This window comes from Glycine max, chromosome 10 (assembly GCF_000004515.6).
Source record: "Glycine max cultivar Williams 82 chromosome 10, Glycine_max_v4.0, whole genome shotgun sequence".
In the NCBI taxonomy this organism is placed as follows: domain Eukaryota; kingdom Viridiplantae; phylum Streptophyta; class Magnoliopsida; order Fabales; family Fabaceae; genus Glycine; species Glycine max.
Window position 1 is genome coordinate 49,387,042 of NC_038246.2, and position 21,864 is coordinate 49,408,905.

Genomic DNA, 21,864 nt, shown 5'->3' on the forward strand with positions numbered 1-21,864 from the left:
TGTTCCCCTATAGAAAAAGACATCTAACTGTCTACAAATAATAAAGAGTTGAAGTGGGGAACCCAACCCCACCAATTATTGTTACAAAATGATTCTCCTTCAGCTACCGAAAATGAAATAGTGGTTATAATTGTCATCAAAAACTAGTGTAAAAATATAAATGATATGAAAATAGTGTGGTTTTTAAGGGAGTGTCTAGATTAGATTAGTGGTGATTTATGAACCGATCTTCTTTATTGGAGTTAGGCTGTTGGAGATTAGCTCGCGTGAGTTAAGTTTATAAAAAAAATATAGTTGGATGGCCTTTGGAAGATTTGACCTAAATGTTGAATGAACCCACTCACACATTCACACATGAACTCTCTATTCTTTGTTTTTGTATCCGAGAAACCCTTTAGTCATTTAATTTATTTTTATTAGTATAAAAATCTTCTAACTTAAACTAAACTATTGATGTAAATATTGCAAATATATATTTTATAGTTTACATAATATATTAATAGTATGATCCAGTGACATTGTATATTAATTTTATGTACCAAATAAAAACTTTCGTTCACGTCAAAAAATAAAAAACTTCTGTTAGTGTGACATTATGTTATTAGCATAATAATACTAATTATTTTATTTTGTTGGATAAAATTTTAATTTTCAATCATGTGAAATGATATCATATAATTCATGGAATCAGTTTGAACCTCACCTAGTGGAACAAAATTTTATTGTTTTTGTTACATAAAATTTACATCAATATAGATAAGTTTAGTACATGGATTTTTTCTTTACAATTAAAAGAAATAAAAATGTATTGTGCAACAAAAAACGAGTGATCATTACTTATATATTTATAAGATGATATTAGAATTTATTATAACAATCTATTATTGGGCCTATAGTTTCACCCGTTATTGGGCCATTATTTTTTTAACCCAATTTTTAAAACTGAGGCAACATGAGAAATTCTTTTGGATAGAAAAAATCTTATAATCCAAACCTATTGCGTTTAGATTTTATCCTAAGTCAAATATTTTTTTAAAATACGTTTAGATTTTGGACAATTGGGTAATCTAGTATATATTGGTTAAGTCAAATATATTTCGTTTTCTCTTTAAACTGAAGATTACTTTAACCTATATATATTTCCTTTATGGTATATGTTCATCAATCCTGTTTTTCTTGTTCGAAACCTACCTTCTTATTCATGCCAGTAGACACGTCCTTTTTAATGTAATTTTGTGATACGCCAATTGAATGGATTGATTGAGAGATACGTCACATATCTTAACATGTTTAAGTATAACTTGGGAGATTTTTTAGTTAAAAGTTTAAACATAACCTTTAATAACTCAGAAACTTGTCCCAAGAAATTATGAATTTTATAGTTGTAATATATTTTAAATGATATGAACATTCAATTATTCCATTACCCTAAATATTTCATAGAAATATGTTGTTGCAAGCACTTGTTTTTTCAGAGAAATAAATTTACAAGCATTATTTTCTTTTACATACTTAAATCAGGAGATAGATCTAAATCTAAGTGTAGCCAATTAGTGGTACAGCTTATATTATAGTGTACTTTATTTCGTGCATTATATTGCATATCTAAACTTCATTTCTTCTTCTTTTCTTTCACAGGTCCCCTTGGAATCTTGGTTAGAACTTTAGTATCCAATGTGTTGAACAATCTCTGCACGTCTTGGTTTCCTTTGCTTGCTAGATAATTCACCTCATATTCATATCTCTCATACATAATGGGAAGAGTCACCAGGCAGAGGAACACTGTAAAACAAAGATATAGCAGATCAATAAATTGATAAGGTTCAATTAGGAAGGTTGATACATTGATAATAAAATTGAATTGGGATCTCACTGATATATAGAAGATTCAAAGTGGTAAAATAATTCCCAATAGCTGATAAGATCCAGAGACACGCAATTGTCTGAAATTCAATGACATGATGTTAACCAACAATTAATTAAGAAAATATTCTGACAAGTAATGTGAGAGTAATTGAAATTGGTTTCTCAATACCACAAAGAAGAGTGTGAGGTCTTTCCCAGTTGAAATGTCGTAAAATCTCCTTAAGAACGAGTTGAGCTTTTGAAACAAGAATCTAAAGGTGGGTTCGGGGATTTGAAAATCATAGATTTGTGGCAGGTTCCTGCAAAGAAGCTTATTAATTTATTTGCTCCACAAAATAAAGAAAGATTATAAATTAATGTATACAGAGAATAAGATTACAGTACCATGTGATAAGTCCAGCTGCATTATACCATACGAATAGGATGAGCATAACGGCCATGAGGATGTGACAAAGTAGAGTAAGAAAATTGTATTCGACCACTTCAAAGAGGAACCAAATGATGGAGAACCCTGCTACCATTGCTGCCGATAATATCTTGTCTTTCCATAGCAATATATCAGCAACTGCAAAATCAGATCAATCTATCACAAAAAATCTTTTGAAAGAAAGGTACGTTTTTCTGCATTTGGTCTTTGGAATATAAATGAACAAAAATGCATCCAATGGTTTGAGAGAAAACCCTCAAAACAACACTTTGGTTAAAAGTAGGAAAACTTTCTACCAATCAATGTAAACCCTCAAAAGTCAAAACAACCCTTAAAAGTGTAAAAGTACAGGAATAAAAATAAAAAGTAAAAGTACAATAAATGTTTTTTTTTTCTAACAAAAAATTATCACTTTAAATACTTAAAATGAATCCAAAAGAAGGATGTTAACATTTTCCTTAAAATTTTCAGATCCTCTATATTAGAATTTAGAAACATAAATTAAGACGTAAGAAGAAAAAAGTGGTGAAGTGTTGCTAAACTATCTTACGCTTTCCTCCGCCAAGGACTGCATGTAGTGGTCTTTGACGGTCTAACAATCCTGGCCTCTGTGCAGTTTCACGGGAACGGATTGGCATGGTTACCAATTTGAATGATTGAAATTATCTTCGTACTTTGTGTTAATTTGTTGGTTCTCCTGAACCAAGTTCTAGCACTGTTATGATTCATGCGTCATGGTGCCAACTATATGTAATGTTCGAAAGGATATTTGGGGTTCTAAGCTTTGTAACCAAGAAATTTAATTAACTACTCATTCCATGGAGGAGGAAAGGTATGGCTTTGGCATGGTTTTCAAGTTTTACTTCCTCGTGCCCACACATGATTTAAGATACATTATTAGCGTCTCACATTTACCCTTATCTATGTGTCTAATGCTATGTTGTTGTTTTTTCTTTTTTAGAGACTTTTCGTGGGAATCTTATCGACACCTGAGAAGGACGGAGACTTGTCATGTTTGTGCTCGACGCAAATATTTGACATATGATATACAAAATATTACAATTATGATTTCAAATTCTATATTTCTTTCAATATAGCTGTTATGTATCACGCTGCAATTTTAGATCGATAATAGTAATAACAATGTCGTCCTGTGTGTTTTTCACAATCATTCAACTCATAAAACTAGTGGGAAGAATTCATAGAGAGTAGGATATGCTCAAACGGCTTCATGATGTGCTAGTATTTAATAAAGGACCAATTATATAATAAGATAAATAATGTAATAGAGAAAATAAAGAAAAAATAAGTTATAAAAGATTTTATGAATTTATTATATATATAATAGTATAATATGAATCATCAGTTAATTTTCGTGATGGACCATGTATAGTCATGAAGTGCAATACCGGTATCAGTTTAATGTGGAGACTGAAGAGTTATTAATTTGGACGTGCTTTTAAACTTTGTTAATTTTAATATCTTTGAACTCAACCCACATTCCATGACATTTTGTTTTTGACAAACGACCCATGACATAAGATTGATGCTATAAGCGTGCTGCTATTTTCACCCCCTTTTTTTTCTTTCAAAAAACCAATGAAAAGTTCAAATTACCCTTCTCTCAATTCTCATCTCCCTACAACCCCTACCTCCTTTCTCTTCCTCTCCCCTCCTCACTTTCTGAATTGTGATTCCGCAAACACCCATTCCATCCCTTCTTCCAGGTCCATCGGCCATTGTTTCCGCCAAAGCTTCACATCAGAGTCGGAGAAGTTCTTGCTATCTTTTATTGCTTATATTTAATTAATTAAATTATTTTTTATAATAAGTTAAACGAACAATTAAGTCTAAGGTTTAATTAAATCAAAATTAAAAAATAAATAAATAAAACGTTGACAAAATTAAATATTGAACCCAAATAAAGATTTTTTTTAAATAAAGAGACCAAATATTTTTATTTAAAAATGATGAGACTAAAATTGCATGTTAGAAAAAATAGAGATTAAAATTGTATTTAAAGTTATGTTGAACAAGACATTTGATTATTCAGTAATTAAATTTTTTTAATAGTTTCTTGCTAGTGTCTAATGTTTATTGAATCGTTATTTGAATTAGTATTTTTTAAAACATTAAATTTTAACTTTTTGTATTTTTTTCTACTTTTATTCTTAATATATTTATTCATTTTTTCTTATCATATTTTTTAAATAAATAATAATTTTATTATTTTCTAACATTTTACACTTTACAAATACTTTAATAACTAATTTTACGAAATACTTCTAATTTAATAAACTAACTTCGAATAATTTTCTCAAATATAACCTAAGTCAAGAAAAATTATCCATAAAATCAAGCGGTTTTGATTTTTCACTTTTTTACTTTTGTAAACATAATCATAAAGAAAACTCAAATGTTGACCATCTATCATGTTGCACATTTCGCATCGCCGAAAGTCATTCGGCCTTCAGCTTGAGTTTGAAAAGCTCCAGTCTCCAACACTTAAAAATCCTAAATTCTTTATGAGAACCAAATTACTCGAGATCATTAGTTAATTATGAAAATATTATATATTACATAAATTTATATTTACATATACAACATTTATCTTCATATATGACAATAAAAATAAACAAACGTTTTTACAGATTTGACATTAATTAATCATTGTATATATCAATTTGGCTATTTGAGATGTTATGTAGAGCGGGGATGAGATTTGAACTCCTTTTCGTGGCTTACCTGTGATGAGAAGGCACGCTATCACAGTAATTGTTCAGTGGCTTATATCATGTCCTTCGCATTCTGTGGTATTAGGTGCCACCTAATTTCTTAGTAATTTATTTGATGTTCATTGATTTAGCTTAATATTTCTTATAAAACAATTATAGTCCTCGACAGTCAACATGATAACCAATATGCACTTATATTTAATCTATTAATAAAACTTTAATTGCTCGTAAAAAGGTTATGAATTATGATACTGTGTATAAAAAGAACCTCGAGGCTTCTTTTTCTTCTTCTTTTTTCAAATAATAATATTTCTATAAATTAGGCTCTCTAGTCTCTTGTCTGACAATGCCTAACCAAACTCTCGCAAACTTATGGGTGATAAAAAATGTCTTTGATCTACCAAGAGCTAAACATAAATCCTCTAGTAAAAAATGTAAACAACCCGTCAAAAAATGGAGGGTAAAGTAAATACCAATACTTGTTAATATAGCCACGCGAGAATTATTTGTTTATGATTTGTGAGCTTCTACAGAGCGGGAAAGACATTGAAGTTACATTTTTCTAACGTAACACTGTTAACATTATCAAGCTCGTATAATAATATGTTCATTTTAATACTAGTGCTTTTTTATATTGATGCAACTTATAAATGATTAGGCAGACACGTTTGTTTCATAATGATGGTGGCAAACCTATACGGCTATAACCCCCTAGCATGGCCTGAGTCAAATAACTGAAATCTATTAGCAATGAATACACAATAATAAAGCAAAGGGGGTCCTCCGCAAATTCATGATGATAGCACTAATAATCCCCATCCACATAACATAACACTTGGGCATTGATGAAATTGGTTTTATAGTAGTCAGCAGCCTTGTCCTAAGGTCAGGTAATGTTTTTGTTTATTGTTTACAGATGCCATTATAGCGAAGAGAGCCACGCCCGTATGCATCCCTGTGTGTCTTAATCTTAATTAAGAGTCTCACGTATCACCTCTCAATTAAATTTTCTCCTTCTTAGTCTCTCTTTGAAAATGAAGACCTCATATGCAACATTGTGCCCTTCTAGGTCAGAATGAGTTGTGCATGGCGGCAGTGACGTGTAACGCGTAGCAGCTGAGTGCATGTGCCAGCGCCATCACGTCCTCAACCCCTCCTTCAGCTGTTTGATGTAGCAAACTGAAGGAACAGAGGCCCCAACCTCAAGAAGCTTGTTAACTCTCCTAATGCTAGGAAGGTAGCTAATGCATGTGGTTCCCCATTCCCCACTTGCTAGAAACAATTGAGTATTTCACAAGTCTCTGCTTGGTGTGGTCGTGCTACAACACTGTGTGCCCCTTGTCAGTTGTTGGAGAATTTGATCTTGTACCACCTCTGTCTGCATCTATTAATGAATATGTAGTTTGCTGATTATGAGCGCTCAGCTTTTACTTGGTCCATCGTACAAAACTACAAATAATTTCTCTGTCACGACTCTTTCTCTTTCTGTGAGATTAAATTATAATTATATCTTTTTACATAACCAGTTATGACTTATGAGACAATCATTTCATTTCCTGCTCGAGTAATAAGTAGTATTACAGTAAAGCTATTCGTACTTCAATTGAATATCTAGAGGAGAAATGTTAACTGCATTCCTGCTTAGTTTTTGTGTTAAATCTAACAGTTTTGGACTTTCCTCCAATTATAAATCATTGTTAATATATTTTTTATGATAATTATACTAAAAATCTAACAGTTAAAAATTGTCAATGATAGCCTTGTTTTTTGTCTCTATATAAAAGTACTCAGATGCTGAACAATGTAAGCACAAGAAAGGTGTGTAAATAACTAGTGTTTTGTCTTTGAATTAGTGGCCGATAAATTGGGAAAATGAATAAGTAATTACTAATTAGTGGTAAATATATAGTTCAACAAAAGAAAAGGATGAGAAGAACAAACTTGGGTCAATTACTTTACATTGAGGTATTTGCTTAATGATATCCGATCGTCTTTCTCTTCTTACGCCGCCACATTGCCTTTTGTATCTCTTTTAATTATAACGGATAAGAGTTAAAATAACAGTGATAATACTGATAACAATAACTTTTAAACATTCTGATGTTTTAATAGAGGAGGTGCTTAAAATTGAAGATTCCTCTTTGCTGAACTAACTGGTACACATTTTTCATCTTTATCTTTCTAGACTTATTGTTTGAAGGGAAAAGAAAAGAATATTTTTTTCTATAAAAAGAAAAGAATATAGTAAGAGTGAATGGAATGAAACTTAAAGAAATATTTTATTTTTTATTTTTTTCCCTTTTTATAAAATAAGAGAAATTATATAGTTAGTGGAAAACTAAACGATGAACCAAGGTTATGTTTGTATTTTTAAAAATAAAATATTATTTAAATTTATTTTGTGATAATTAGATAAAATAGAAGTCATAATATTATTTTAGAATTTTAAAAAAATAATTTTAAAAGGAAAGATTAAACCATAGAAGTTTTTCTTCTTCTTCAAAACTTATCCTAAGTTATCCTAAAATGTTCATGAAATAGTTTTCCTACAAAACCCAACAGCAATATCTACCCAGACCACAGACTTGCCTTTCCCCAGATATCCAGCCGAAGACATTGCCTGTCTCCTTCACTTACCTCCCTTCTTTCACTCTCAACCGTCAGAAAACATATTGCATTTAAATAAGCCAACATATCACGCACATAATAATGATAATACAGTAATAACAATGCAATGCCAAAATATCTAGATATTTAAAATTTAGGCTCCGACATAATAATTGATAAAAGCCAATTAATACCAAATTCAAATATCAAGATAGAGTAACCTTACTTGTATAACAAATTTTTGCAACAAAGTTTCTGCTCATTCATTTTCTATCTCCAACACTCGTTATCTTATCACACATTAAGATTACTCATCAAGATGATAAAAAGAGAAAAAAATATATCATCACCACAAAACACGAAAGTGAGAGCCTAGTTAATCGGCCCTTCACTTTTGAAAACTCGAGTAAAAAGGCTTTGTAAGAAATTTACAAGTTTAGTAAGAGCATCTCCAATTAAATTTAAGAACTAGTTCAATACTTTATGTTATGATCACCGTTGGAGGAAGCTAACATGATTTCCAACTGTAAGAACTGGTTCTTATATAAACAATTAGTTCTTATGATTAAAATAGGATATTTTATGAGATAGATGATAATAAGTGTGACCCATTTTAAGTTCATAGTTGATTGCATCATTAGAATAGAAAATTACTATAGTTCTTAAACTTCATTGGAGATGCTCAAGCTAATTTCTACTACAACAGCACATGCAAGTGAGACACAAAAAGCATGTAGCTGGAGGATGCCAAAACTTTAAAACTAGAAGATTGGAATATATTAATTAAACCACCAACATAATACTACCATGACCATCTATCAATATATTTCAGGCATTCTCCTATTACAGCATAAATACTATATATTCATCCATTATCCAAAAGCAATAAGAGGACCACCAAAATTGAGTTTAAAACCAAGAAATAAACCATTCAGGCCTTATCAGAGTCAGGACCTTGGTGGTGGTGTTGCGTGGCCAATCCAAGTCCTTCATTGTGGTGCTTCTCCCAGAAACCAGTGTCAGCCTTGGAGTGTGCCCAATAGTACAAAATGGCGGTCAACATGGACAACAAGGTCAAGGCAGCTCCAGCAGCAAACACACCCTTGCGTAGGGTAGCACAAGACAAATCGTGATTCACAAAATACCCTCTGTACTTTGTGTGGTATGCATTCCTTGCAGACCCTGCTAACAGACACGCCTCTGCCGCCAAAAAACTAATCCTGATTTCACAGTAGTAATTATTGAAACAACAAATTAATAAAATATTTCCAATTTTTCAATTCAATTTCGTCTTCTGACAGCAAAACGCACAATCATTTCATAACTGGTGTAGCTGAAGTGAAAGTAAAAGTCTATCTAGTAATCTATGACTCTAAATTATGTTCAGTTTTTTGTTACTAAAATAATTACAAGATAAATTCGTAGGGATTTGATTATTTAAAGGTGAACTTAGCAGTGCGTGTGATTAATTGAGTGATACCATGAGAGGATGAAGGAGATGACGGCGGAGGTGGCGGAGCAGCCAGAGACGAGGCCTTTGCCGCAGCAAAGGCATCGCGTGACGCCGTTAAGGACGGTGTGGCTGAGGAGGAGGAGGGCGACGGCGGAGAGGCCGTAGACGGTGGAGGCGTCGGTGGTGTAATGGCAGAAGGTTTGGTCGTCGTACTCGTCGGGGACCACTTTGGCCTGAAAAGGAATCAAATTTGAGAGCTCAATTGCGGAAACCAAAGCGAGAGGGGGGTAGGGTTACCTCGCTACGACGTCGTTCGGCGCCAACGGCGAAGACGAAGGCTATGAGATGCAGAGCGATGATGAGGACTAAAATGGTTACAGAAACTGCCATGATTTCTCTCTTTCTCTCACTCCACTCACTGCCTTTTTTGTGCTTATGTTGTTATGTCTTTAGCATCTTCACACTCTCTTTAGCTCCGGCTTTTCCTCAGCCTAATTCTTCCTTTTTCTTTTATTCCTACATTTCAACTTCTTTTTCCTAAATTCTCATTGCATTTTCCTTTTTTTATTTTTTAACTCTTTTATATAATGTATGAAACAAAAATACTAATTATTTTCGTCAACTGTTCATCATGTTCGACCATATCCCAAAACTCAAAAAACATTTTTATAAATACATACAAATTTATTTACCAATAAAATTTTCACATCAGAATTTAAGTTTATGTTTTTGTGAGATATGAGTTTATTTTTTATTTATTAGACAAACCTTTATTGATTAAATATTATTCTTATAATTTTTTTGTATAATTGTCTTAAAATTGTAAGTAACATAAATAGTATTGTTCTAATTATTAATGAAAAAAATGTGTGGACCATTGTTTTTATTCTTTATTTGTCGTTCAATGCATGTTTGGATTTTGGTTAAATTATTCATAATATCGTTAAAATACTAATTAATGTTATTTTGGATAAATGTTTGCTTATTTTATATTCTGTTTGGTTTAACGTTTCTCTATAGATAACACATGTCAATGAGTCAATCTTAAATAGCTTTGTAACTGTATTGGTTAGGATAAGTATCTGCCTATCCCTATCCCATAAATCCATAACTGATAAGTTAGCTACTTACTCCCACCCATCCATACACACTATCATTATAAATACACAGACATTTCTATGCTGTATGTATAGAAATCTTCTCATTCTATTATTAACTCAGTAACTTGAGAAATCTGGTAAGAACGGTAATACTTTTGCTTTTCTTGCTCATTTGGATTTGACTTTACCAATTTACATACCTTTTTTAAGCAAATCCAAACATGCATGTTGAGGAATTGTTTGAGTTTAAAATTAACTTTGGACTAAAACAATTTTAGGTAGATTTTATGTTAGTTTAATTTTTTTAACCAAGTTTAAATCCTTTTAATTAAGATCAATTTCGTATAATCGATTCAATAATTTTATGAACAATTACGCAGACAATTCTGTTTAATAAATGTGTAAAGTGAACAATAAATATTTAAGTGATTAAAAAAAGTAGTAGCTTTTCTTTTTTGTTTTGTTTAGGCTACTTTGGCGCGAAGTTGAGTTTGGGATTGGCATTTGTGGACGCTAGTGTAAAAGTTCGTTTTGCTTTGAGTTAATTGTTTGAAAAGAAATAATGAGATATTCCCTAAAAAATGATGGGTTTGGATACACTGTGTGGAAGTACAGGGAAGATTGGTGAGTTTGGGCACTATACTGCCGTAGACTGAAATCAATCACGTAGCTGTGACCCAAACGATGGTCGTGGGACCCAGCTAGATAATTATTATTCAAGTGATTTAGGGTGGGACCCATTTACTGCCATCGATAACTGTGAGTCAAAGCGAAAATAGCTGGAACACGGTTGTCTGGTCACTGGATTGATGGTAAGGTTGCCCTGTTTTTTAATCACGAAAATGACATATAAATAACAAAATTAATAAGCACCCAAATATATTAGGCTCCGAAACTAGTATCTTTAATAAATAAAAAATAAATTAATTTCTGTGTATTATACAGTATATAATTAATTAAAGTATTATACATTACACACTTGACTTCATTACAAAAGCTTGTCGTGGACACTGCAAAGTTTTCACAGTGTATTAAACTTACAATTAGCAAATGCAGGAAGAAACGCCTTGCAAATAGTAGCAATCTCTTGCCTGTGGCCACATCACACGCCATTGTCGCCTACTGTCTTTGTTCTCTATGCACTGTAAGTTGTAACAAGTATGATTGTCGGTGCGGATATTGTACTAGAAATCTAATTAATGACTACATTTTATATCCTCGTTAACAAATCTAATAATAAATTAAGATATAAAAAATGATGAGTGAGTTTATGATTATGTTGAGCAAAAGCTGAAAACCTACCTCAAAGTTAAAAATTAAAAAGTTAATTTATTAAATTATAATATTTGATAAAATTAATTATTTAAATAGCTAAAAAAATAAATTAACATAAAAATAATAAAATTATCATTTATTTAAAAATTTAATTAGAAAATTTGATAACTATAAGCTAAACAATTAGCCTTTAAAAATATATTATTTTAGTTTTGTTCAAAAAAATTAATTAAAAAATTAGTCAGTTGGAAAATTAGTTTATTAAATTATAAATAATTTATTAAATTATAAGTGTTTGATAAAAATAGTTATTGAAATAGTTAAAAATATAAAATGACATATTTAAAAAATAATAATAAATTGAATAAACATTTCAAGGATAAAAAGAAAATAAAATTTAAAATTTAAAAACTAAAAGTTATCATTGTAAAAAAATTGTACTTTGTTTAAAAAATGTTAAAAGTTAGTAAGAAAGATTATTTACTGAATAATCAAAATAGTTTTTTGGGTTAGTTAAAAACTAATTAAAATAGTTTGTAAAAGATAGTCAATATTTCTCATAATTGAGAGAGAAAAAATACAACCATTTATTTCATATCTAAAAGAAAGAAAGTATTACATTAAGAGAAATAATATTTGTACAATAAATAATATAACATATTTTCAAACTAAAAGAAATAAATATGAGATGTAATAAATAATTTGACGGAGCGACGGAGGAAAAAACTGTTGTTGTATAAATAATTATTGTACGAATAGCACAACTCTCATTTTAATACTTAAGCTCATGGTGAAACTTTTAAAGAATACAAATAAAAAATAAATTCTATTTATTAATAGCCATAGATGAAAAAAATTAACAAATAGTTCTAAAAGAGAAATATTTTCAGAGCATGGAAACATAATTAAGCAATTTTATACTTTTTAGTATACTAAATTATAAATGCTAGTAAAAATAAATTAAGTTAAGCAAAAATTAATTTATGTATTTTTTCATACTTTAATCTTCTAATATAAAAAAAGAAATTATTTCTATGTTTACCTAAATTGAAGAAAAATATTTATTTCATTTTTTTGTATTGAACATAAAATATTTTTTAAATAAAATACTTTTTTACATAAATTGAAGAAAACTGTTATTATTATAATTTTTTAGTACATATAATTTTAAAAAATATTAACAAAAAGTGACTAATTTCAGAAAATATTTGCTATTCTATTTGAGATGTGGTGCGCCAGAATCCATGATCGATCTAGTCATTTGCAGCATTGGGATGTGAGTTCCTAACATGATGAGCAGCTGGTGTAGTGTTTCTTTTTGATGGATAACCATGGAGTTTGTAGTAGACTTTTGCAGTATGTATACCCTCTTTGATAGGTTATGTGGGCCTGTTGGAGGAAGAATAGTTATTGGAACCTGTGTGTGTTATAACTTCTTTATGGTAATGTGATTTGACTTTGTGAGCAGCATGACTCATCCCAGGTGAGATAGTTCTCAAAATCAGTGATGAGGTCATGTATTTCTTCAAAGCTGATTGGATTTATCTGATAGGTGTGATAATTGCATGCAGGATCGATATCAATGGTCCTGAGCATGGGTGGGGGATTCCTCGTGCATAGGTGTTGTTATTTCTTTTATTTCAAGTAAGGCTCTATCTAAACATCGTCACACCTTGTGGCTTTTGCCATGTTTAGTGTTACTTATAATAATATTTTCCTTTGCTGATAAAAAAAATAATAAAAATCACTGTGATTTAAGGCTCGGCTGGTTTTGGTGTCATCAACAAAGTCAATAAGGTAATAGCCAACAAGAGAGTTTAATTTAGACCCTCCGAGCAGTATAACTAAATCCATTGAGCTTAATTGAACTTGAGTGTGATTACTGATTGAGTATTTATGGTAGGGATATTGGTGGTTTCATCAGATGAGGAAGTCATGGTGGAAGAGGTATGAATCAAATGCTGTTAAGCCAAGGCAATTGACACATATGGAGTAAATTATCATGGGAGTTCTCATTTTTATTTCTTTGTTATTATTATAGCTAGAGTAAATTTGATAAGAGATAAGATGTATCCTAATCTAGACTAAAGCTGCAAGCCTGCAACAATTAGATAAGATCTACGTTTAAATTACAAGATAAGATATTAATAGATAAGATCTTCATTTTTAGATTACGGAATCATGTTTATCCCTTATCTATTTAGTTAGCCATAATTATGATGTGTTCAGTTAGGATTCTATATCCATTTAGTTGCAGTAGCTTCTTCTCTTGTTATATAATAAATATGTGATGAGTTCTTTGTACCTGCATGGAGCCGCTCGATATGGATATGGATCCTGACTTCAGGTATGCTGCAAGATTAATTAATATTCATTTATGGTTTTCTTCCATTTTCTTATTTCCTTGAGCCAATTACCTTTATTGCTTGCATAATGTGGTGTTTTACTCGGTTGGATGCTTTGTTGTTTGGTTCTTTGACAGGCAATTAGGGAAGGATAGTGACCGTGATTTCATGGACTCAACTAGTGATTACGGTACATGAGGGAACACAGGAATCTTCCTTATCTAGTGATGATGGGGAATCTGTCAATTCTCAGGGTTACTTTTTTTAGTATCTTGAACTGGAGACCCTCTCAGAAGTTGTGATTTACAAGCATCAAGTTGGATATCTGTAGCCTGCTTTGAGTCTTTGACATTCAGTTTTTACAGATGAACAAGGGAATGACTTGTTCTTCTTTTTGCTTGTATGCATCCAATTTGCAGGATACCAACCGATCCAACAATGAAAGATCTTGGATTCTTGATGCCTTCTTTCTGACATATCATTCCCATTATGAACCCGTGGGAGGTAGGAGGATTTTTGCTTCATTTGTGCCCGTAGCGGATTTGGTTTTATAACAAAGTTCAAGAAAAGATAGTAGAACAGTGTATTACATTAAACATGTTTTATTTGAAGAATAAATTTCCTATTTGAGATTGTTGTGTTAAAATGTTAGAGCATTAAATCATTAACTAGTTTGTCATACGTTGCTATATGTAAAACAACAACTAAGCATTTTCCCACTGGCCCTAATTTTCTGTCTTGTGTATTATGGCTTATGTCTTGGCACCTGTTAGTTGTGATCTTTCTTCCATAGTTTTGTTATTTCTTACCACTGTGCATTATTTTATTGCTTTCATTGATTTTAGCAAATTTATTAGCCCATTTTTGTAAGATATGATCTTCTTGTGTCTTGTTTAAATTTGTGAAATGTCATTTTGGATTAGTTGGGGTTCTTTATTATTTCTACTACAAAAACTTCTTTTTTTATCATGGGAACATGTTTCTATTTAAGCATACATTGCCAATTATTGGTTCATAGTAATGAAATTATTGTGAGATGCTGCATCTGATAACCATAGTCTGTTTTCCACTTTGCATCAGCTATGCATTTTTTCTTTCTTTCAAGTTCACAAAGAAAGAGTATCGGCCACGGTGCCATCACATCCTACTGACATGGACAGTGTCCATAAAATGTCTTGCTTCATACAAGTTCAAAGGATCTCTGGATTCATAATGATTGGTGGATATGAATGTCAATTAGCTAGCTCTCTTCTGTAGGCAACTGGTTAAGGGTTCCTTTGCTGACAACTGATTAAGACTGCTTCAGGTCAGCCGTTGATGATGTTAAGGTGACCGTAGCTATAAAATACTTACTTCTGCTGTTTAAGAACTGAACCTTAGTATTTGCCAGTCCCTCCTTTGGTCCATTTCTTAGATGTCACACTTGCTGGAATCAGAGTAAATCACAAATTCAACAGAAGGAAAAAGGGAAAAAAAATGGTAAGCTCTCTGTCCTTTGCAATTCCTTGCATTGTTTCCTGCCGTAATAAGTGGAAGAATCATAAAAGTAATGGTAAAGCAGCGAAGCTCGGCAGAGTTGAGGCTATGTCAGCATGTGTTCATGGTGGATACTGGATATACAGATTAACGAGCCAGCTTCACAAGGTTGGTTGATACATGTTATGAGGTTTTTTGTTTGCTAACATCAATGAGCCCTGCATGGATTGCTTCTTGTTGATTTCCAACTATATTAATGTTGGTATGGTTTTGTTAAAGAGAACAACAGGCTACATTTTTTTCTGTCCTGGTTGGGAAATTTTACTGTATAGGAGCTAGGTGGACTCACGTTTCTTAGCTGCATTACCTGTAGAACTCTTCTGTTGATTTACTATACCAATGAAGGGTTCCTTTTCTTTCGATAATGGTAAAGTTCATGTTGATAGAACTAATTAAAAAGTTCATCTGTATTTGAGAATGATATTTTATAAGTGAGTTCAGAAGAACCAAGTTCATTTGTTTAACCTAAACTGCAAGCCAATACAGCTAAAAGTACAATATTCCTATATATGGTTATCCACGGTCCTACAAAAACTTGATAAGGTCTAGTTATTAAGTTACTAATAGAAGTTAGTAATACTGATTCTAATTTATATAAAGTTCAGTATTTATAGCATATGCCTATGGTACTTTGCCCATTCGTTGGGGATGGATTTGGCCATTTTGGTTCAATATTTATACTAGAGTGAAAGGGTTTTTATGGTATTGTAATTGAAATAGTTGTGAATTAAAGGTATTTCAATTCTCAAGTCTAACATTAATCTTTTTAATGTGTAAAGATTACTCCATGCCTCTTCTAACAAAATATATTTTAGATAAATGATTAAAAATCAAGTTTTGATTGCTGTATTTAAAGAACTCAAATATCTGTTAGATTTTTTTGAAATATTTTAGGAAGTCTCATTGATTGCAGACACGGCCAAATGGCAAATATTAAAAAATCGAATGCATCACTACTTTATGAACTTGTGCTAGATGAATATTTGTCAATCGATAATGTATTGGCTTGTAGGATTGCGGACAACCTTATCTAGGAATATCACACTTTAATCTTTTTTTGGCTTGTAGTTTGGGTAAAATTAACGCCAGTGGTTTTCAAAGTTTTACTTTCGTTGCTGATATAGTAGAGTCTTCAGCATACATGTCAACTTTCCTATAAAAAAATTACGAATAAAAAAACCTTGACATTTCCCCCTCCGAACAGTACTAGTTTGTTTGCTTAGGTTTGAGATGATTTCAAACAGTTATCTGTTTGTTGAAAGGAAAAAATATGCGCCGAGTAGAATTTGTTAAGAGTAACTTTAACCTTTTCGTACAGTAAAATTAAATGTGAATATTATTATTATTTAACAGCAAGTCAAAACTGATTCTTCTAAACTCAATTTTAAAATATCATTTTGAAAACAGAAAAACTTTTTAACTGGTTCAGTCGACAAGAATTTCGCCAATGACTAAAAGCAAATGAACCCTTCGTTGGTATCTAAAATCAAGAAAAAGTTCTATAGGTAATGCAGCAAAGAAAAACAAGTATAAGAATTCAAATAGAGTTGGGGGCAATTCTAGCATGAATACATCTAACACCATATCCAGTAAAATTTCTCCAATAAATTAAAGCTAAAGTCCAATTATAGAACATCACCAGGACAGAAAAAATGTAGCCTGTTCTCTTTTAACATAACCACAACAACAGATAAGCAACTGATGGAGGACTCATTGATGTTAGCAAACAAACAAATCAGCTAGCACTTGAGAAGCTGCTTGTTAATCTGTACATCCACCATGAACACATTTAAGCCTCAACACTGCCTCTTGTCCAAAGCTTCACTGCTTTATTACCATTATTGCTTTTCTGATTCTTTCACTTATTACGGAAGGAAACGATACAGAAAATTACCAAGGACAGTGCTAAACATCTTTTCTCCATTTTTCATCTTCCTTCTGTCAATTATGTTATTAACTCCAACTTCATCAAGTATGGCCATCTAAGAAATGAACCAAGAGGCACTGGCAAATGCTAATGTTCTATTCTTAAATGGCCAAAGTATAATATTACAGTCACCTTAACATCATCAACGGCTGAAAAACTGAAAATCTGGGTGACTGACTTGATGCAGTCTTAACCAGTCATCAGCACCCTGCAAAAGAGACCGCTGGCATTCGTGTCCACCATTAGGAGTCCACAGAGATCCTTTGAACTTATATGAAGCAAGACCAAAAACAGGTAAAGACATTTTATGGACATTGTCCATCTCAGTAGGATGTGGCATGGGAGCCTGGACTCTTTGTGAACCTGAAAAAAATAATGCATGTCTCAATAAATCAACTGGTGCAAAATAGGTAATGGATCATGGTTATCACAAGTGGCATCTCACAATTTCATTACTATGCAGTATGCGCCTATAATTGGCAATATGCACTTCAAAAAGAAACATGTTGCCATGATTAAAAAAAAACACAATATTTGTAGTTGTAGTAGAATGATGAAGAACCCCAACTAATCATACATATCAAGTAAGAAGAAAACAATGGAAGAAAAATCACAATTAGCAGGTGCCAAGACATTAGCCATATTCATATAATCGTAAACCAAGGAAGATTGTGAAACCCAAATATGCATCTTATCCATTACATACATGTATCATAGTCTAAGGAAAGGTTCTAAGATAGCATTTTATCTTAGAACCACTTATTATGTTACGGATGGATGCATATACACAGCTCTATTCCATATTAATGGTACATATATATGTAACATACACAAGATAGAAATTTATGGTGTCATATACTCATACATTGCATGTAGCCAATCCCTACACTTCCTAGTGGAAAAGGGCTTAGTTGTTGTACATATGGTAACAAAAGATTGCTGATTTAATACCAACATCCCAAGTCCTAACACAACAACCACAAAAATATGAAATTTATTCATGTAAGAAAACTTACTTAATGTAATACAGTGTTTTCTTATCTTTCCCAAACTTCGTTATATAGCAAAACCCACTAAATCGTAAATGAAAAATCCATCTTACCTCCCATGGGCATATAAAGAGAATGGTATGTCAGAAAACAAGCATCGAGATCTTTTAATGTTGGACCAGTTGGTATCCTGTAAATTGGATACCTACAAGCAAAACATAAGAACAGATCAGTCCCTTGTGTATCTGTAAGCTGAATATGAAAGCACATAAGTAAAGAAGAATACCAGGCTACAGATATCCAACTTGATGGTAGTATATCACAACTTCTAAGGGTCACCAGTTCAGGGAATTGAAAAGCAAGATCCATTATCTATCAACCACATAAAAGAAAATATAATCAAACAGCCCAACAAAGAAGGAACAGGAATAACAAATGACCAAAATCCCGTAGGATAGAGTAAGTTAGCACACCTTATCAGCCAAAGGCTCACGGCTGTAAGGAGGGTCCCGTTCAAGATACTCAAAAATCAAGTAACCCTGAGAATTGACAGATTCTCCATCATCACTAGAAAACCCATCTGGTGGAAGGGAATGGTGGTCTCTCAAAGATAATCCGCCCATCCATTGAGGCACCTCTTCTAACAGATGGGGAAGATTCCTCAATCCCCTTCCATGTACAGGTTCACTATCACTGCTACCATCACTACTTGAGTCCCTAAAATCACTGTCACTATCCTCCCCCAGTTGCCTATCAAAGATCCAAACAACAACATTGTCATACAAGTAGCTAACTCTTAGCTTAAGGCATTCAACCATAGAAGCAGTAAAGGTCATCATTGTATTGAGGAAATCAAAATGGCAGAAAACCAAACATGAACAATAATTTCAATCCTGCAACATACTTAAAATCCATAAACACCCGATTAAAAATATGCAAAGTATCCACTCAAACCCGATTGTTTGGCTTGTATTTGGATTTTGCACCTTTTCAAACAATCACTAAAATGAATCATCTGTGCGGGTCCAAAGAAAGCTATATACCTTGACTTTACAGTTGGCTTCACATTCTGGGAATAAATTTGGATCCCAGACAGATACGGAACATAGTACTGAACAACACTATCCTTGTCATTCAGTACAAGTGGCACTCCTGCGCCATAAGCACTCCATTCCCGAAAGGATTCCCACAAATCCCCGAGAACGAAGTAAGGCTGAAACTCCGCCCCACACGCCCTGAGTCCTCTTGTCGTCCTCTGCAAGATCCAAGAAAACTTTCATGCTTAACAGTTCCACACATACACAATCATAAGAAAAATGAGAAATTCACAAAAAAATAATTATTTTTTTCTTTTTCTGCACAAAAACATTGCTTCATTTGTTTCTTTTAATTCACACCAAAAACATCCTCTCCATTCCTTCCATGGTCCCTTCTATAATTAAACACGGCCATAAATGTTAAACCTTCTTCCCATTGAATGCTTTGGTCACAACTCACAAAGACGTGAACTTTAAATCGAATTCCAATAAACCCAATTTGAATAAATGAAACACGATTTCACCAACAACCCAGTTTAATAAAAAAAAAAAAAACTTTCTTTTTCAAAACACTTGTTCCAGTGACTCAAAAGCAAACCTTAGGCAGACACTGAGCAGGCACGGAGGGTGTGATCGCCTGCAAGAACCGCTCCAGATTACTCAACCGGTTCGCCACCGGTTCACACGAAGGAACCGCGCCACTCTTCTTTGCCTCGTCCGACCCGACCCGGTTCTCCGGTATCCGGTTACCCGAATCCACCGATTTGTCTCTAACGGAGCGAGACGCGGCAACGTCGCTTTGGGCCCTACGCAGCTTGTCATTCTCCATAGTTAGAAGCGACCGGCGAGCCTTTGCCGGAGAATAGAACCGATCCTCGCCGCGAGCGCGCCCGAAGTTCAACCCAGTACCCAACATTCCTATGCCCAATAAAAAGAGAAGAAAAAAAAAAAGGACCCAGGAATAAAAAGCGGAACTTTAATGGATAAAACCTCGAGTGTGTGTGGTCAACGGTGTTTGGGATAGAAAAAAAATGGTTGGGAATTGGATGGGAGCGATGAGGATCTGTGTGGGGCGATTCTAGGGTTTGGGGGAAAGGGGTTGTTGTTGTTGTTGTGAGGAAGAAGGGTTTGAGTAGAGAGGAGTTGTTTCTGTGAATCGGAGAGAATGAAAGAAAAAATAGAAAGGGATGGGTCTTTGAGTTAAATAGAACAACGTTACGATTTCTATATTCCTGCATTTTCAATACTGTTTTTTTTTATTTCTCTTGGTGTCACATGATGCTATTATTAATTAATTATATCTTTTTATTTATTTATTTTTTCTCTCCTTGAATGACTGAATAAATTACTATTGTTAATTACGTGAATGGCATTTTTTTTCTGAATAAAGAAGCGAACGTGGAGGGAGTCAGGAAATGGATCTGGTCGTTGGATGAGGTGGAGTGGAAGGGTAAGGTAGTCATTTCAATCGAGGGCTAAGTGGAACGCATGGCGAGAGGCGAAAAACAATTGAAAACGAAAAAATAATTAATGAATGAATCTGACTATGACCGACCATAGACTAAAACTCTTTCTTTTTCTTTGATTTATTTATTGTTGCTATTTTTCATTTTTTTTACTGCAATATTTCTTTTTTCTTTTTTGATAAAATTTCTTTTCTTTTATTGAAAAATAGGTATCACGCATTTTATAAAATATTTCAATTTGATGCACACTTTTATCATCTGTTCAGATGAGAAAAAAATACCGGAAAAATAACAAATAAAGACACATACATGTAAACAAATTATACTTGTTAAAAGACGTTGTTTCATGAATTAACATATTTACATAAGTTATTTTTTTACGGCAACTATTCACATAAAAAAATAGTTACATAAGTTATGATTTATAAAATAAAATAAAATGCCATTGTAAAATTTAATTTTATAAAGATAGTATTTAATTTTCATAATAGTAATTGATGAATAAAAAATATTAAAATTAAATATTTTTATTTATTTAAACTTTTTTTTTTTAAAGTTACTTTAATATTTATGGACGAAATGGAATAAAATCAAAAAATACTTAACCTAAAACTTTTTTATTTTCTTTATATGGAGTGGAAATCATTAAATGTTTTTATTGTATTATTTTATTCAATGACTGTCATTTAATTTTATGTGTGACAAATTATGTTTAAATTTTAATTTTTTAATAATTGTATTAAATGTCTTTATTATATTATTTTATTCAACATCTATCAGTTGTAGAATCAAAGGAATAAATTGAAAAGATTTATACCAATGAGTTATGAACAATCACAAAAGTGAATTTGGTGTTATATTTTAACCCAAAACTTTAATATTTGAGTTTATAGTTTTTTTTCTCACTTATATGGAGTTTAACTTTTTCATTTTTATCAAATGTGAGACTTCATCTCATATTTACACTCAAATAATTTTTTTCCTCAAGTCTGACTCTCTTTCACATAACAGTCTTCTCCTTTAGCAAAAGTCATTTTTAATCAATAAGTATCCAATAGTGATCCTTAAAGCTTAATCGTTGAGTGTCCCGACTAGTCTAAC

The 21,864-nt window shown here is 32.2% G+C and overlaps 3 protein-coding genes and 1 long non-coding RNA gene across 12 annotated transcripts; 1 reads left to right on the forward strand and 3 right to left on the reverse strand.

The window, feature by feature from the left end:
• Window positions 1–1,488: 1,488 nt before the first annotated feature.
• On the reverse strand, window positions 1,489–3,015 carry LOC100306402 (uncharacterized). The gene is made up of 5 exons (NM_001251363.2): window positions 2,844–3,015; window positions 2,251–2,431; window positions 2,036–2,165; window positions 1,874–1,943; window positions 1,489–1,782 (listed from the first exon to the last, which is right to left on the reverse strand). The coding sequence occupies exons 1-5, from the start codon at window positions 2,929–2,931 to the stop codon at window positions 1,613–1,615; spliced, it is 639 nt and encodes a 212-aa protein (NP_001238292.1). The 5' UTR covers window positions 2,932–3,015; the 3' UTR covers window positions 1,489–1,612.
• A 5,374-nt stretch (window positions 3,016–8,389) lies between these two features.
• LOC100808582 (uncharacterized) lies at window positions 8,390–9,635 on the reverse strand. The gene is made up of 3 exons (XM_003536622.4): window positions 9,386–9,635; window positions 9,116–9,321; window positions 8,390–8,855 (listed from the first exon to the last, which is right to left on the reverse strand). Exons 1-3 carry the CDS (start codon window positions 9,476–9,478, stop codon window positions 8,567–8,569), a joined length of 588 nt encoding a protein of 195 aa, XP_003536670.1. The 5' UTR covers window positions 9,479–9,635; the 3' UTR covers window positions 8,390–8,566.
• A 3,030-nt stretch (window positions 9,636–12,665) lies between these two features.
• On the forward strand, window positions 12,666–15,743 carry LOC102660697 (uncharacterized). Of its 8 annotated transcripts, none has more exons than XR_005886772.1 (4): window positions 12,666–12,946; window positions 13,035–13,107; window positions 13,223–13,260; window positions 13,367–15,743. It is a non-coding gene; the product is annotated as an uncharacterized lncRNA (long non-coding RNA). The 8 variants fall into 8 exon arrangements; XR_005886775.1 differs by having other exon boundaries at window positions 12,670–12,946; window positions 13,035–14,124; window positions 14,228–14,312; window positions 14,889–15,743; XR_005886776.1 differs by having other exon boundaries at window positions 12,670–12,946; window positions 13,035–13,260; window positions 13,367–14,312; window positions 14,889–15,743.
• A 1,186-nt stretch (window positions 15,744–16,929) lies between these two features.
• Window positions 16,930–20,555, reverse strand: LOC100809119 (uncharacterized). Of its 2 annotated transcripts, XM_003536623.5 has the most exons (6): window positions 19,896–20,555; window positions 19,304–19,515; window positions 18,734–19,010; window positions 18,547–18,632; window positions 18,374–18,465; window positions 16,930–17,634 (listed from the first exon to the last, which is right to left on the reverse strand). In XM_003536623.5, the coding sequence occupies exons 1-6, from the start codon at window positions 20,211–20,213 to the stop codon at window positions 17,414–17,416; spliced, it is 1,206 nt and encodes a 401-aa protein (XP_003536671.1). In that variant the 5' UTR covers window positions 20,214–20,555; the 3' UTR covers window positions 16,930–17,413. The 2 variants fall into 2 exon arrangements, with proteins under 2 accessions (XP_003536671.1, XP_040861923.1); XM_041005989.1 differs by having other exon boundaries at window positions 18,374–18,632; window positions 19,896–20,503.
• Window positions 20,556–21,864: the final 1,309 nt, after the last annotated feature.

What these genes read in the sequence shown, in the direction of transcription:
- LOC100808582 (XM_003536622.4), bottom strand. Translation starts at nt 9,478, where the DNA reads ATGGCAGTTTCTGTAACCATTTTAGTCCTCATCATCGCTCTGCATCTC. An exon ending in CCGAACGACGTCGTAGCGAG is followed by an intron (nt 9,322 to 9,385) that starts GTAACCCTACCC and finishes ATTCCTTTTCAG; the next exon opens with GCCAAAGTGGTCCCCGACGA. An exon ending in ATCTCCTTCATCCTCTCATG is followed by an intron (nt 8,856 to 9,115) that starts GTATCACTCAAT and finishes CTGTGAAATCAG; the next exon opens with GATTAGTTTTTTGGCGGCAG.
- LOC100809119 (XM_041005989.1), bottom strand. Translation starts at nt 20,213, where the DNA reads ATGTTGGGTACTGGGTTGAACTTCGGGCGCGCTCGCGGCGAGGATCGG. An exon ending in CTGCTCAGTGTCTGCCTAAG is followed by an intron (nt 19,516 to 19,895) that starts GTTTGCTTTTGA and finishes TGGATCTTGCAG; the next exon opens with AGGACGACAAGAGGACTCAG. An exon ending in AAGCCAACTGTAAAGTCAAG is followed by an intron (nt 19,011 to 19,303) that starts GTATATAGCTTT and finishes GATCTTTGATAG; the next exon opens with GCAACTGGGGGAGGATAGTG.
- LOC100306402 (NM_001251363.2), bottom strand. Translation starts at nt 2,931, where the DNA reads ATGCCAATCCGTTCCCGTGAAACTGCACAGAGGCCAGGATTGTTAGAC. An exon ending in AGTCCTTGGCGGAGGAAAGC is followed by an intron (nt 2,432 to 2,843) that starts GTAAGATAGTTT and finishes CTGATTTTGCAG; the next exon opens with TTGCTGATATATTGCTATGG. An exon ending in TTTGAATCTTCTATATATCA is followed by an intron (nt 1,783 to 1,873) that starts GTGAGATCCCAA and finishes TTTGTTTTACAG; the next exon opens with TGTTCCTCTGCCTGGTGACT.